Here is a 16,144-nt window from a genome sequence, read left to right on the forward strand (position 1 = left end):
CAAAATGGCCGCCGCGTGACACTAGCGGTATCTAGTGGCTGTTTCGCAAATAGCAACAGAGTGTCGCCTCTTGGTGATTCTATGCTCTTTGCCTAGATTTAGCACCCCTATATGAGAGAGCAACATAACAGTGCTTAGTCACACAGTTGCTTTCGCTTTTACACATGAACATGATAAAACTAGTTTCGGATATTATTTAAATTTAATTGAACAAAGGGAGCTGTTTACATTGCGTTACCAAGGCAAATACTAATGCGTTTTGTGTAACGGTTCAAAGAGCTATGTTGCAGCACGACAGTGAAAAATGTAAGCGTATCCGTGCTGCTTTCTGGCCCAGTTTGGCACGGAATAGAATGGTTCAGCATAAACAACGGCTCAGCATGATACTGGAAAAGCGGCTAAAGTGTTTTTTGGAATGTCAGACCAATGTTAAAACGAAATGTTACAAGAGCCGAGCATTTAAGAACTAACATCTATAGCTGCACCACCCTGGATTCGAACCCTTCACCTCTGCATGCCAGCAAGGCAGTCTCACCGCTTTACTAAAGCACTTGAAACTTCAACTCTACAACATGGGGTTTAATACCTCAATTTGCCTAATTGTTTCTTTGCTGAAGCTGTTCCAGAGCAATACATAATAAATGACCGCTAGGTGTCACTGTAGAGACTGGAAGCTTCGACACATTTGCTTGGAATATCAGTGTCTCATGAAGCCTCGCTTTGCCCACCACCCACTTCTGCCTCCTTCATGTCTGTCACTGTGCTGTTTATCTGAGGCAGCAGGAGACGTACATGGAAAAGGTGGATGGGAAGAACTAGCTCATTTGCATTAAAGACACAGGCAATAAAAACAGCTACAGTGTGCTCAGAGCTAAAAATCCAGTATTCTGAAAGGTTTAATATATAATCTGATGGGTGTTTTGAGCTGAAACTTCACAAACACATCTTAGAGACAGATCTTAAATCTTTAAAAAGGGGTTAAATAAGTGTCCTTTAATAAATCACTATAAAATCGAATAATTCTATATTTAAAAAACATATGCTTGATAAGTTGGCGGTTCATTCCGCTGTGCCAACCCCTGATTATTAAAGGAACTACGCCGAAAAGAAAATAAATGAATGAATAAAATAACAAACAGAAATCATGCAAATAAAGTTTAAATGTCTTTATATTTTAATTTAATTTTAAATAATTCAAGAGTTAAAATGAATTGAAGAAGAGAACTGAGCTGAGATCAAAGTAGCTCAAAGATAAGAAGATTCATTTTTGTTCTCTGCATAATTCCCATATTTCCATTTTATTTCATGACTTTACTATTATTCTAAAAGCGAAATAATACAGAATGAGGAATCGCAACTGAGCAGTCATTTATCAAGAGCTGAAGCACACATAATAGCAGACTGTTGTGTGCTGCGGGTCAGTTGTTTGATGTGTGTGGTCAAACACACTGTGGTCTGAATGGGTTAGTTGTGTTCTGGAACAGTAACTACCACAGAAATCCATTAGTTGTATGAGTCATCTGGACTAACGGGGTAGAGATCACACGCAGAAACAGCCGTCTGTCTGCTTTTAATAAAGCTCTGCCAATGCACAGAAGAAAAAACTTGATTTATAAATGTATAATTATAATTTTATGAAAAATTATTTACAAGAAAATGAAAAAAGAATAAATAAAAATTATTGTGGAGTTGAAGTTGAGCTATTCATGTACAGTATTTGTCCATCTGATCAATTTATCTATCAATGTTTAACCATCCATCTGTCTATCCATTCATCTGTCCATCTGTACAATCAACCATCCATCCATCCATCCATCACCTATCTATCTATCTATCTATCTATCTATCTATCTATCTATCTATCTATCTATCTATCTATCTATCTATCTATCTATCTATCTATCTATCTATCTATCTATCTGTCTGTCTGTCTGTCTGTCTGTCTGTCTGTCTGTCTGTCTGTCTGTCTGTCTGTCTGTCTGTGTCTTTATTCAACTGTACCCATTCATCCATCTATCAAACATCCGTCTATTTGTCTATCCATCCATCTATCCATCTGTCCAGCATCTATCCATTCATATGTCCATCATCCATCAATCTGTTTGTCTATCCATTAACTAATTCATCCATCAGTCTTTCCATCCATCTGTCCATCCAAGCAACTATCTGTTTGTCTATCTATGCATCCATTCATCCATCCACTCATCAGTCTGTCCGTCCATCCATCCGTCGATTATCTATCCAATGCATCTCTGTCTATCCATTCATCCATCCATCAGTAGGATTGGGTATCGTTTGGGGTTATTTCGATACCGGTGCTAAATCAATACTTTTAAAACGGTACCGGTGCCAAAACGGTGCCTGAACCGATGCTTTTTAGCCACAAAATTATTTGACAAAAAAATATTTGAATCATTATAATTGAACAATATAAATATATATTGATAATAAGTTTAAAGTAAACATCAATTCATATTTTATATATTTAAATTGCAATAATATATTTATGTTTATCCTTTGTTTGTTAGCATGAATGTAAGATTTGCATTATGCTATTAACATTACATTAGCTAACAACTAACATGTGGAAAGGCTGTCATCAAAATCAGGGAACACCTTTTTTCTGGGTTTGGGGCTTGTAAATACTTTTACATGGACATCAGTGATCTAATGATTTGCATTAATCTGAATAAGACAATAATATGATTCAGGTGTTTACATGAGTTGCTTTTTGAATGTTCCTTTCATGATTCCTAGTTACATGTTATACCATGTAGATCCATTAACGTCATTGCTTCACCAGCCTATAAATGTTTCCTAAACAGTTTGTGTCTGAGGTCCTTTAAGATCATCAAAAATCCCTGCTTACATGGTAGACTCTTGATCAGAGTATTGTCTGAATCATATTAAAATCAGACTATTGGTGTCCTTGTAAACGTACTCAGTGAAAGTGCCAGATGATGTCACAAGCTGTCAAAGACAGTCCATTCCTCACCTTTCAGTTGATTCCATGAGCCCTCAAATTTCAGAAGTTTGTCGTGTTTCCCCCCTTATACGCAACTTTTGTAAAGCATCTGCTTCATGTTGGTGTGTCAGAATCCTTGCTTGTAAAATATAGCCATACTTTAGAATGCTTAGTTTAAGCAAATGAGATGAATGCGATCATGCGTGTTGATGAAGGGAGTCGCTCACCACATGCGCCATACTGCGCTCTTTGCCTTCTATAAGCAACAAGAACAAATGCCTGACATCGCTGATGGTGTCCGTATCCCTCAAAGATGTCTAGAATTAAATATTTAGAGATGGTGACACAACACGTACTTATGTGTGCCTTTGATGCACCCCTTGATGCTTCTTAAGGGTGTCACACACCGGATGCGCTGTGACACGGCACGCACATGACAGTTGAAAGTATCACAACCAGATGCGCACATTCGCATGTTATTTAAAATGAAACTATTCAGATGGCACTCTGTGGCGCGGCAGAAATATGAACAATGTCCTGAGTCGTGGCTGGGCACTGCAGGACAGCCACCGACTTGCGGTGCCGGTGTGTGTACCCTGATAGAATTATTAGATATGTTGGGAATTCTAAAATGCATCACCGAGCGGCACTTCTGGTGTGCAACCTGCTTTACGTTCCTGTCGCAGCACCAGTGCCACCGGAATTAGGCACCGAAATTCATATGGTGATTCGGTCTGGTGCATACCAGTTACAAAGGTACCGGTGCTATAATGGCACTGGGTTTCGGTACCCATCCCTACCCATCAGTCAGTCCGTCCATCTGTCCATTACCCATCCAAGCATCTATCTGTTTGTCTACCCATCAATTCATTTGTCTATCCATCCATCCATCAGTCTGTCTGTCGATCCGTGCGTCACTCCGTCCATCATCTATCCAAGCATCTGTTTGTCTATTCATCCATTAATCCATCCATCAGTCTGTCCATTCGGCCGTTCATCCATCCATCCATCTATCCATCCAAGCATCTATCTGCTTGTCTATCCATTCATCCATCCATCTATCCACACACCCATCAGTCTGTCCATCCATCCAACCATCCATTTATTCATCTATCCATCTGTCTGTCTATTGTATGTGCATCCATCCATCCAACCATCTGTTTGTCTATCCATCTATCCATCTACCCATCCCTGCATCTGTGCCTTCATTCATTAATCTATCAACCCATCCATTGAACAATCCGTCCATCCATTAATGAACACCATCCATCCGTCCGTTCATCCATTCATCAATCATCCATCCATTCATCCATCTATTTATTCATCCCCCCATCAGTACATCCATCCGTTTATTCCCTCCATCCATCCATCCATCTGTTTATTCATCCCTCCATCCATTGACCCATCCGTCCATCCATCAGTCTATCCATCTATTGATCCAACCATCCATCTACCCATTCCTCCATCTGTGCATTCATTGATTCATACATTAATTCATCCATCTATCAATCCATCCATCCATTGATCCATCTATTAATTAATTAATGAACACTCTACATCCATCCATCCATCCGTTCATCTGTCTATTCATTATCCATTCATTCATCCATCTATCTATTCATCCATCCATCCGTCTGTCCATCCATCCATCCATGTATTGATCCAATCATCCATCTATTCATTCCTCCATCTGTGCATTCATTCATTCAACCATCTATCAATCCATCCATCTATTAATCCATTCATTAATTAATTAACATTATCATCCACACACCCATCCCTCTTCCTATCTCTCCATCTGTGCATTCATTCATTCATTCATTCATCTATCAATCCACCCATTGAACGATCCGTCCATCTATTAACTACTTAATGAACACCATCCATTTGTCTATCTATCTATCCGCCTATTCATCTATCCATCCATCTGTCCATGCATTCGTCCATCCATCAGCTGAACATATACCTGATATAGGCCACCAGGAAGTAGAGCACAGGTGCGCTCCCGTCACTCTCTCCATGCTGCCATGACATCGCCAGCTCAGTGTCGGACACCGCCACCACATTGGGCTGTGTTGGAGGAGCAGGAGGCATGCACTTTTCTAAAACAGAACATTTCATCTGAATATTTTCCTGATGATCTAAATGCACTGTAATGCATGTTTCCTGTGTGTAAACACTTCACCTGAAGGGGATTGTCATAGCATCTTCATAATCATAACATGACACATCATTATTATGAATGAGATTTTATGCATGATTATGCCATTTGCTCAGTTATTCATTCATTCATTCATTCATTCTCTTTTCGGCTTAGTCCCTTTATTAATCAGGGGTCGCCACATCGGAATGAACCGCCAACTTATCCAGTATATATTTTACACAGCGCATGTCCTTCCAGCTGCAACCCATCACTGGGAAACACCCATACACACTCATTCACACATACACTACGAACAATTTAGCTTACCCAATTCACCTATAGCGCATGTCTTTGGACTTGTGGGGGAAACCGGAGCACCCGGAGGAAACCTACGCCGACATGGGGAGAACATGCACACTCCAAACAGGTAAGCAAACGGAACGAGCTGAAGCTCGAACCAGTGACCTTCTTGCTGTGAGGAAACAGAACTACTCACTGTACCACCACACCACCCCTATTTACAAAATAATTTACATCATAACCTTTACATTTACGTCTTTACATTTATCATGACAACTTGAAATGATCAAAACATAACTTGTCATAAACCCGACATAAACATAATTGTTATAAGGCTTGTTATAATTGTGTTATGGACATTTTTCTGATCACTTTTTTCAGTGGAATTAAACTGAATTTGTCATTAGAATTTCTTGTCAATTCTCGGTCAGATAATTTTAAAAACCTGACAATTCAATATTTTGTTTTTCTGTGATATGTATTGCACTATGAATATAATTTCACAAGATGACTCTATTTGGAAAGAATACATAATTTTACATTAATTGGGATTATTTTGTAGGGCAGTGCCTCTGAATAAAATCTACACAATTATAAAAATTATATATGTGAATACAAGAAAATAAGTCAGATCATATTATCAGAATCAGAATCAGAAAGAGCTTTATTGCCAGGTATGTTCACACATACGAGGAATTTGTTTTGTTGACAAAGCTTCTACAATGCAACAGAATGACAAAGACAGGACAAAAAACAGATAATAAATATATTTTTATTTATTATCTGTTCTGTTCGCAGTGCTCTGTAGCGTTTATAACAGCATCATTAATATTTAATTACATTTTAATCAACCCAGGCTCATTCTGAAAACGTACCCCTATATACATTTCTGAAGAGTGCCAAATACGTCTCAGGAGCTTCGTTTTTTTTTGCAGTTTTTGTTTTTAAGAATCCACCAGAGGCCGCTGTGTACACTTTTTGAGATCTAAAATTTCTCCCGCAAGTGCCATTCGTGCCTGCTTTTCCACCAGAGGTCACTGTCAACTGACTGACTGACCGACTGACTGACCCACACTCAGAATCAGAAGAATCAGAATCAGAAAGAGCTTTATTGCCAGGTATGTTCACACATACGAGGAATTTGTTTTGGTGACAGAGCTTCTACAGTGCAACAGGATTACAGAGACAGGACAAAAAACAGATAATAAATATATATTTTTTTAAAATAGAAGTAAGTAGTGAAAGCAAATATACAGACTGACAAGTGTATGTACGTGTTTATTACTATATACAACGTTATATGTGCAGCTGTTATGTGCAAATTGGCATGTATAGTGTGTTATTAAATAAGTGTATATGTGTGGATAAAAGTGTATAGCAGTAGTGATGTTGGTTCCACAATTATTATCATCAAGTGTTCATGAGATGGATTGAATGAGGGAAGAAACTGTTTCTGTGTCGGGCTGTTCTGGTGTGCAGGGCTCTGTAGCGTCGACCAGAAGTTAAAAGTTCAAAGAGGCAGTGTGCTGGGTGTGAGGGGTCCAGAGTGAGGGGTCTCCTCCTTCCCTAAACCCAACTGATAGTGTTTTTTAAAACACAGATTGACCAATTTTAAAAAGCAATCCAGAAAAAGAAAAGCCCCTATCTGATTTTTACCACATTTTCAGATTTTACCACGTTCTCACCGTTATTTACTTATTTTATTTTTTAGCTTCTGTTTTTGTCTTACATGCTTTCTGGTAGTGTTCTTCGTCGTCGTGGTCAACTCCTCTGTGCGTCTCAAGTCCGCCAACGTACGCAGCAAGCTACTAGACAAACTGGTAACAGCTGGAAAGTGGTCAGCTGGTAAGCGTGAAAAGGGTTAATTTTAAAAACGAACTGCAGCCATGCGTACTTCTGGCTACATAATTCGTGATCTCCAGAAATGTATATAGAGCTACATTTTCAGAATGAGCCTGTGTTGAATTTAATGACCAATTCAATTCGTACCACTGCAGTTGAGACACAATAATAATGGACTCATGACAGGCATGTTTATGACAGATTTATGACAAGTCATGTTGTCTAGGTAATGTTACAGTCCACATGAACCGGAAACTGCGACCTTTTTTTCGTATTATAATGCGGTTCCTAGAGAAATGGCATATTAAATGAGAAAACAGTGGGCTTGGCTTGTTTTTACCACTGCGAGCTGATTGGATGTAGGAAAGTAAGCATTTCATTCAGAAAGATGAGGAAAAGGGTTTGGGGAGAGTTATTATAACCTAACAGACTCCTCCTCCTCACCGTTTCTGTTTGTTTTCAAGACTGAAAGTTGAAGGGGCGTGGTTAAGTGTGTTAGCCACGCCCAATACCTCAGAAAGACCTAATCTGAGAATTTAACTGAAAAAAACAGGAAGTGCATTTTCAGATTTCAATGAAAGATTACGAGGGCACACTTTTTTTCTTTCTTAATGACACACACAGGTGAATTGTTCAACACAAAACTAGTAATGTGAGCTAACAAAATCTATATGGTTAGATTTGATTTCATGTGTACTTTAAGTTGTCATAACAAAAACAATGTCATCTTTTCATTTAAAATGACATAACTTAGCTGTCATAAGCATGCATAAAATTTTATTCATATTCATGATGATAAAGGTTTCATGACAGTCTTATTAACACCCCCTTCAAGTAAAGTGTTACCTGTAGTGCTAATCTGCTTACCATGAGAGCCAGTGCTGATGTCCCGGGGCATGCTGGGTCTGCCCTCTCCTGCCCACCCGTACGCTCCTACACTGACCCGGTACTGCGTGGCCACCTTCAGGTTACCGATCACCACATCCTAAAACACCACCACAGCAAAAAATAAAAATAAATAAGCTGAGCAGGACAGCAGCTTTATAGCATTCACAGGAAATCAGATGTTAAGCATTTACTCACAAAGCTGGCTTGACCATCAAACTGCCCCTGAAAGACAAACACATGCTGCTGAAGCCATGTTGTGTTGTAGTAGAATTATTACACACTGTAAATAATTGTTGCTGCCTTAAATTTATTAGTTGAATCAAATGAACTTTTCTAGTCATTTCAACTTATTTAATTAGGGCTACACAATATTGGATAAAAATTAGGGATGCTCGATATATCGGCGGCCATATCAATATCGCAACACAGGCTCATTCTGAAAATGTGGTCCCATGGACATTTCTGGAGACCGTGAATTATGTAGCCGGGGGTAAGCATGACTGCATTTCATTTTTTAAACGAATGATACGGGGCGGTATGACGTTGTTCCTTTTCGCGCTTACCAGCTTACCGCTTACCTCAGTGTGGAGGGCTTTCCCGCTGCAACCAGTTCGAGTCCGGGGAAGAATGGTTCCAAAAATCAGGTAAGACAAAAACAAACTCCAAAAAATAAAATAAACAAGTAAATAAGAGGGTGAGAATAGGGTAAAATCCGAATACGTGGTAAAAATCAGACGAGGGCTTTTCTTTTTCTGGACGGCTTTTGTTAATCATTGGTTGGGTTTAGGGAAGTGGGTAGGCGGGTCAATCGATAAAATTGGTTGCGTTTAGGGAAGGAGGAGGGTGGGTCAGTCGATTGGCCAGTCAGTCATTCAGTCAGTCAGACAGACAGTCAGTAGCGGCCTCTGGTGGGTTTTTCGCGAGAACAGCGGGGGCGAACGGCACTCGAGAGATAAATTTGAGATATGAAAAAGCGCACACAGCAGCCTCAAATTCGTGAAAACAAAAACTGCAGAAATACGTACCTCCCGGGAAGTATTTCGCGGCCTCCAGAAATGTCCATAGGACTACATTTTCAGAATGAGCCTAGGTTGCAATGTCAGCTGATAAATGCTTTTTTAAATGTTGTCGTCATTGACCTGATATCAAAATTAGCCTGATATCTTTAAGCCGATAGCTTATGTAGTTGTACAGAACTGGTTGCCTGGTGCATGCATGGGTCAAACTTGTTCAGACTTATCCAGTGCACTAATAACGGAGCTTTCCTCACATTGAGTACATTAACATGGATACCAACAATCTTATTTAAATACGATTAAGACAATACTCTGATTAAGAGTCTACCATGTAAACAGAGATTTGTTGATTACCTTAATCTAACTAAAGTCATAATCGAGCTAAACAGAAATGGAAATAAGACGCAGAGTATGCAGATTTTAGTGTCATTATTGATGTGCAGTACAGACATGTAAACACCGCAATCAAACTACAACTGTCGTGTAGGACTTTTGCCGTTATTTGAAACAGTATAGTTTATACACACATGGCTGTTTCACACTATTCTCTGCACCTACTGAGTCAGTGAAGGACTACAGACACCTGTATCGCGAAATGCGGAGGTTTTTCTCCCATACGGCGTGTAGTATCAAATTCCATTAAAACAACACTCTTCCAGCAGTTCATACTCGCATCCAATATCTCGTATATTACAGGGGGCATGCATGAAATGTTCCTAAATGAAAGCGAAAGTGCCAAACTGCAGTTAAATCTACAAACTAAAAATGAATCTCCTGAAACTGCATGAAACTCCGGAGGAAACGTGGATAGCGTGGTGACGCAATGACGTCAACCGAAATATGTGCTATAACATGTAAAACAGGATCATGAAAGGAACATTCAAAAAGCAGCTCAAGTAAACACCTTAATCATACTATTGTCTTACTCAGATTAAGGCAAATAATTCAATTACTGATGTCCATGTAAACGTAGTCATTGTTTATTCTAGAGGTCTGCAGATGTGGCACCCGACCAGATTTCTTGCGGCGTGAGAATAAATTTCCGAATAAAGCGCTGGAGCGGTCGATAACTGGTGTAATTTTGTACGGGGTCTAACAATTTCGCTCCCGACTCCCCAGCGAGTGAGCACGCATATGTATGTGTGTGAATGAGACGGCGTGATGCTGTGTTTAGCTTGTTTGTTAGTATGTATGTGTGTGTGTGTGTGTGTGTGTGTGTGTGTGTGTGTGTGCGAATGAGAGAGAGAGTTTTGTGCTGTGTGTGTGTGTGTGTGTGAATGAGAGAAAGCGTAATGCTGTCTGTGTATGTGTGTGTGTGTGTGAATGAGAGAGAGCGTGATGCTGTCTGTGTGTGTGTCACAAGCTTGGTGCTTATGTGTGTGTGTGTGTGTGTGTGTGTGTGTGTGTTTATACAGACAGCTTGTTATAGGCTGTCTGGACTCTGTATAGTTGGGTGGTTTTTGGTTTTGTTCCTATAAGCGGGAGCGGTCGGGTTCGGGCTAAAACCTGGCGGGAGCGGGTGGGAGCGGGATTCTCAAATTTTGTCCCGCGCAGATCTCTAGTTTATTCCTTCAAAGTCCAGCCTTTCTTTGTGTGGTATTGCTGTCCGTTAATATCCAATTAACTTGTCTAGTTATTTCAACTTACATCAATCAAACTGAGTAACGTTAAACATATTAAGTTGAACTTTGCATAACTTAATGAATACAGTTGAAACCTGATTAACATAAAATAAGGTAAAGTAACATAGAAATGTTTGTTGTTGTTGCGTGTGGCGTTCACTCCTGCCCTTAATTATTACTTTTAATTGATCTTTTTTCCCTTTTCAGTTTTCTATTGGTTGATTTGGTGGCATCAGGCCTTTAAAATGGACAGAAGTGGACCTCTAGCGATCCCTCATCCCTCCATGCACCGCAGTTTTTGACGGCTTTATTGTTGTGTTTTCCTCAATACTTTCCTTTTGATATTTGTTTGGAGTGGGGAGTTACAACCTGCTTTAGGTTTGTTTAGTTGTTATTTATTACGTTGTTTGGTTCCCCCTCTATTGTCATTTTGGATTGTTTTGCAGATATTGATACCGAAATGATATGTTGTACAGCCCTAATATTATTTTTATTATGACTAATATTATTAATATTATTATTAACATTATCATAAATGTTTGAGCTATTATGATATCCTAGACTTATTAATAAACAAATACATGTACAAGTATAAATCTAAATATGTACAACATGTTCAGTACAGGTGACACTGTGGCTCAATGGGTAGCACTATCGCCTCACAGTAAGAAGGTCGCTGGCTCAAGTCCCTGCTGTCTCAGATGGCATTTCTGCAAGGAGTTTGCATGTTCTCACCGTGTTGGCGTGGGTTTCCTCCGGGTGCTCCAGTTTCCCCCACAGCCCAAACACATGCACTACAGGTGAATTGAATGGACTAAATTGGTCGTACTGTATGAGTGTGAATGAGTGTGTATGGTATGTGTAAGCAGCTAGAAGGGCATCTACAGCGTAAATTATATACACTGGATAAGTTGGCGGTTCATTCCACTGTGGCGACCCCTGATGAATAAAAGGACTAAGCCGAATGAATGTTCAGTACAAATGAAAACTATTATTCAGACACCACATATAATTTTTGATATTTGTTTTTACTTGTGAATTCAGAAAAATAAAGTTCAATTATGTGTTAGAGCAGTGTTTCCCAACGCTGTTCCTGGAGGCACACCAACAGTACACATTTTCAACCTCTCCCTTAATCAAACACACCTGAATCAACTCATCACAACATTGGAAGACTCCAAAACCTGAAATAAATGGTTCAGATAAAGGAGACATCCAAAATACGTACTGTTGGTGTGCCTCAAGGAACAGGGTTGGGAAACACTGTGTTAAAGGATAGCAAAAATAAACTGTGACATATTATACCCCAAAACATTGTATACTATAGACTAAAAACCAATGGGAACTAAATACTAGTTTTTTATATTACTAATAATGAATAGTGCATTATTAGTAGCATTAGTAAAAGTATGAATCAACATACCGTTGTGAGCATTTCTAAACTCAATGGGACTTCCAGGACAACAGCATTGCTGGTTGGACGATTATTCCTCATCTCTGTGTAAAACACCTGGTTGATCAAATAAATTTGTACATGAACATCACCAAAATTTGAGGTGCCTCAGAGTTATATATTAGTACCTAAACGTTTCTGATAGCTTTCAGATACCAATGTGTGGTTCCGGTCCAATTCCGGTCCTCGGGCCCCCTAGTCAAATGTTTGACTAGATATTTTTCAAGATACCAGTATTCAGCTTAAAGTGACCTTTAAAGGTTAAGGGTAGACAAATAAGAGTAATTAGGCAAGTCATTGTATAAGGATGGTTTGTTCTGTAGACAATAAAAATACAGTTGGTCAGAATTATTAGCCCCCCTTTCAATTTTTTTCTTCCTTTTTTAAATATTTCCTAAATGATGTTGAACTGAGCAAGCAAATTTTCACAGTATGTCTGATAATATTTTTTCTTCTGGAGAAAGTCTTATTTGTATGATTTTTTCTAAAACAAAAGCAGTTTTTAATTTTTTTAAAGCCATTTTGAGGTCTAAATTAGGTCTATATTTTTTCGATAGTCTACAGAACAAACCATCGTTACACAATAACTTGCCTAATTACCCTAACCTGCCTAGTTGACCTAAGTAACCTAGTTAAGCCTTTAAATGTCACTTTAAGCTGTATAGAAGTGTCTTAAAAAATATCTAGTCAAATATTATTTACTGTCATCATGACAAAGATAAAATAAATCAGTTATTAGAAAGGAGTTATTAAAACTATTATGTTTAGAAAAGTGTTGAAAAAAAATCTTCTCTCTGTTAAACAGAAATTGGGGAAAAAATAAACAAGGGGGGCTAATAATTCTGACTTCAACTATATATTGCTTAAGGGGGCTAATATTATTAAAATATTTTTTTTACTTAAAATGTTTTATTAAAAATTAATTAGGCTTTTATTCAAGCCAAAATAAAACAAATAAGACTTTCTCCAGAAGAAAAAATATTATGGGAAATACTGTGAAAATTCCTTGCTCTGTTAAACATAGTTTGGGAAATATTAAAAAAGGGAAAATTATTCACAGGAGGGCTGATCATTTTGACTTGTAATTTGAGTTTATCTTTTGAACTTCATTGGCTCCAAGTAGGAAGTGCTTTGATGGTTGTAGTACCATACTAAATTGAACAATATGGCATATTTTATTATGTTTGCATAAGCTTAGTTTGTGTTCTTAGAACCACTGGACGGTTTTAAGACCTCTCTATTTTGAGTTTTTAGTTTAATTCGTTTAGATCAGGTGTTGTATACACTGAAGATTTTGAAGGATTCATTTTGATACTTTATTTTGTCGTCTAGTTTAATTGTTAGATTTAATGATTGTTTTGCTTTGATAATTTCTTTGACTTGACACTCGTAATTTTTTTAATTGGCTACAAAACCAACAACTATTTTGCAATGACTTGCATAAGTTGTCTAACTTGCCCTAGTTAACCTGTACAGTTACGTCTTTAAATGGAACTGTAAGCTGGATAAAAGTATCTTGCAAAAAACTAGTGAAATAATATGTATCATGGTAAAGAAAAAAAAACTAGAAAATGAAATAGTTTTTCTAAAAAAATAAGACATTTAAAGCTGAAGGTGTTTGTACCTTGTAGCCAGTGATGGTGCTGACGTGTCTGCGGGGCATTTTCCACCGAACACTGAACGCTGTGCAGTTCACCGTCTCCAACTGGATGTCCAGCGGTGGACTCAACCTCTCTGAGAGGAACCACAAAACCACATAAATACAGCTTGACAGAGAAGTGTTAAAATATGTTGTGTTGAAATAAAATGATATATATATATATATTAGTGGTGGGCCGTTTATCGCTCTTATCGTGCAATAAATAATAATATTTTGTTTACCATTATAGAGTGCATATTAACAACTTAAAGGTAGATATTAATATCTAAATTGACTAAAATAATGACCTTTTAAAAAACATTACATTGATGCATCATTTATACATATCCTTTGTTGATTCAAACAAAATGCATAGATCAAAACGTATTTTATGCACATTAAAAATCTAAAAACTGCACAATAATATACTCTTTACTCCAGAAAAGTGTATCTCAGCATGCTATACTGAGCCATTATGGTTTTTAGATTGTATATATAATTTGTCAACGTTTAGGAGTATACAAGCACACAGATAGACCCAGACAAGTACTAAAAGCAGCAAAACTCCATTTGATTTAATTTGAAAGTAACCAAGAGAGATGTAGACGTCATTAAAGCATCGATTTTTTCAGGTGAATGAAAACAGGCTATCGAAATTGCAATTGATGTTTACATTTGTGTGATGGTAAGAAAACTTCTGACGGGGCCGTTAGATCAAAAATGTCTCATTTTCATTAACAACTTGGAGTCGATAAAAACTAAAGAGAAAATGCTCCAGGCAAAAGGGAATTATGTTTGACTAGACCAGTGTTTCTCAATCCTGGTCCTCCATCTTAAATACCTCTTTTGCACAATATCGTATCTGAATTAGGTAAAGCACTTGTATAATCTGTTTTGGATTATTATTATTATTATCATTATTATTATAATATCCAAAAACATAAAAATCACAAAATACAAAAAAAAAAAACATACAATACCACACAATTATTTAATTATTCATTAATTTTCCTTCGGCTTAGTCCCTTATTTATCAGGGATCGCCACAGCGGAATGAACCGCCAACTATTCCAGCATATGTTTTACGCAGTGGATGCCCTTCCAGCTGCAACCCAATTCTGGGAAACACCCATACACCCTCACATTCACACACACACTTATACACTACAGCCAATTTCTTTTATCAAATTCACCTATAGCGCATGTATTTAGACTGTAGGGGGGAAATCGCAGCACCGGGCGGAAACCCACACCAACATGGGGAGAACATGCAAACTCCACACAGAAATGCCAACTGACCCAGCCGGAACTCGAACCAGTGACCTTCTTGCTGTGAGGTGACAGTGCTAACCACTGAGCCACCGTGAGGCCTATGTGAATTTATATTGTATTTATTTAAAGAGGTCACACACGCTCTTTTAGCAAGATGCTGCAGGCAATGATATAAAGTAAATCTGTGAACAAATGTTTCAAAGTGATGTAATGGTTTCTTGTGCTCCGGTAGAGAGTAATGAAGGAGAATGAACTAGGGAGCAATGCACACTGTGACTGGGACATTGCACACTGGGACATGATATATAATGTACTTAGGAATGTTTTTGAGCCATTTTTGAGACTTTTCTTTCAGTATGTGTATCTCCAACTGAAGCTGAATATTGAGTAGGGGGCAGGACTTTCTTCTGTGCATCATTCCCTCATAGCAAACTAGAATAGATATATACACTAGATATCGCATGCGTCAATAGCGCCGCCACATTTGTACAGTGCTCCCAGGACAAATGTCATTCAACTCGACTAGTCAAGACTAAAGCCAATGTGAAGATGCTGGACTTTAGCTCTGTTTACAGGTGTAGTAGCGAGCAAACAAAGAAAACAAAGCACAAAGGCAGATTATTTCATAGGTAAGATTTCGTTTTTTTTAATGATTTTGTATGTTACGAACTTATGTGCTCAATGAGTAACGTTATTGATGATAATACAGTCTCTTACTGCACTGACCATAACGCAAAGTAGCACCAACTCATACTAAATACAAGGCTTATGCTAGTTGCTACATTTTATAAAGAAGGACATAGTAGGTCTGCTTTGAGAGATGAGAGAGACATGCAGATTGTTGTGGCGCGAGGACTGAGGATTGAGAAACGCTGGCCTAGACCAACTTCTACACTTTCAATTTCTCTCATCCAACGAGAAAGAAGTGAGCAGAAATGCTATCTCCTGCCTTTCTCCATCTTAAACGTCTGTCATTTAATAAATCAAGACCACCAAAGCAAATA

General features: G+C 38.2%; 1 protein-coding gene across 1 annotated transcript in view; it reads right to left on the reverse strand.

Annotated features, from left to right (window-relative positions):
* The window catches only part of LOC130228841 (pikachurin), a 67,240-nt gene that overhangs the window by 46,867 nt on the left and 4,229 nt on the right, over positions 1 to 16,144 (reverse strand). Inside the window, exons 2-6 of the mRNA XM_056457314.1 lie at positions 13,854 to 13,963; positions 12,200 to 12,286; positions 8,334 to 8,360; positions 8,118 to 8,235; positions 4,932 to 5,067 (exon numbers count right to left, since the gene is read on the reverse strand). Of these exons, the coding sequence (XP_056313289.1) occupies positions 4,932 to 5,067; positions 8,118 to 8,235; positions 8,334 to 8,360; positions 12,200 to 12,286; positions 13,854 to 13,963 (478 nt within the window). The remainder of the gene's footprint in view (positions 1 to 4,931; positions 5,068 to 8,117; positions 8,236 to 8,333; positions 8,361 to 12,199; positions 12,287 to 13,853; positions 13,964 to 16,144) is intronic.

The sequence above is a fragment of the Danio aesculapii genome, chromosome 5, assembly GCF_903798145.1.
Source record: "Danio aesculapii chromosome 5, fDanAes4.1, whole genome shotgun sequence".
In the NCBI taxonomy this organism is placed as follows: Eukaryota; Metazoa; Chordata; class Actinopteri; order Cypriniformes; family Danionidae; genus Danio; species Danio aesculapii.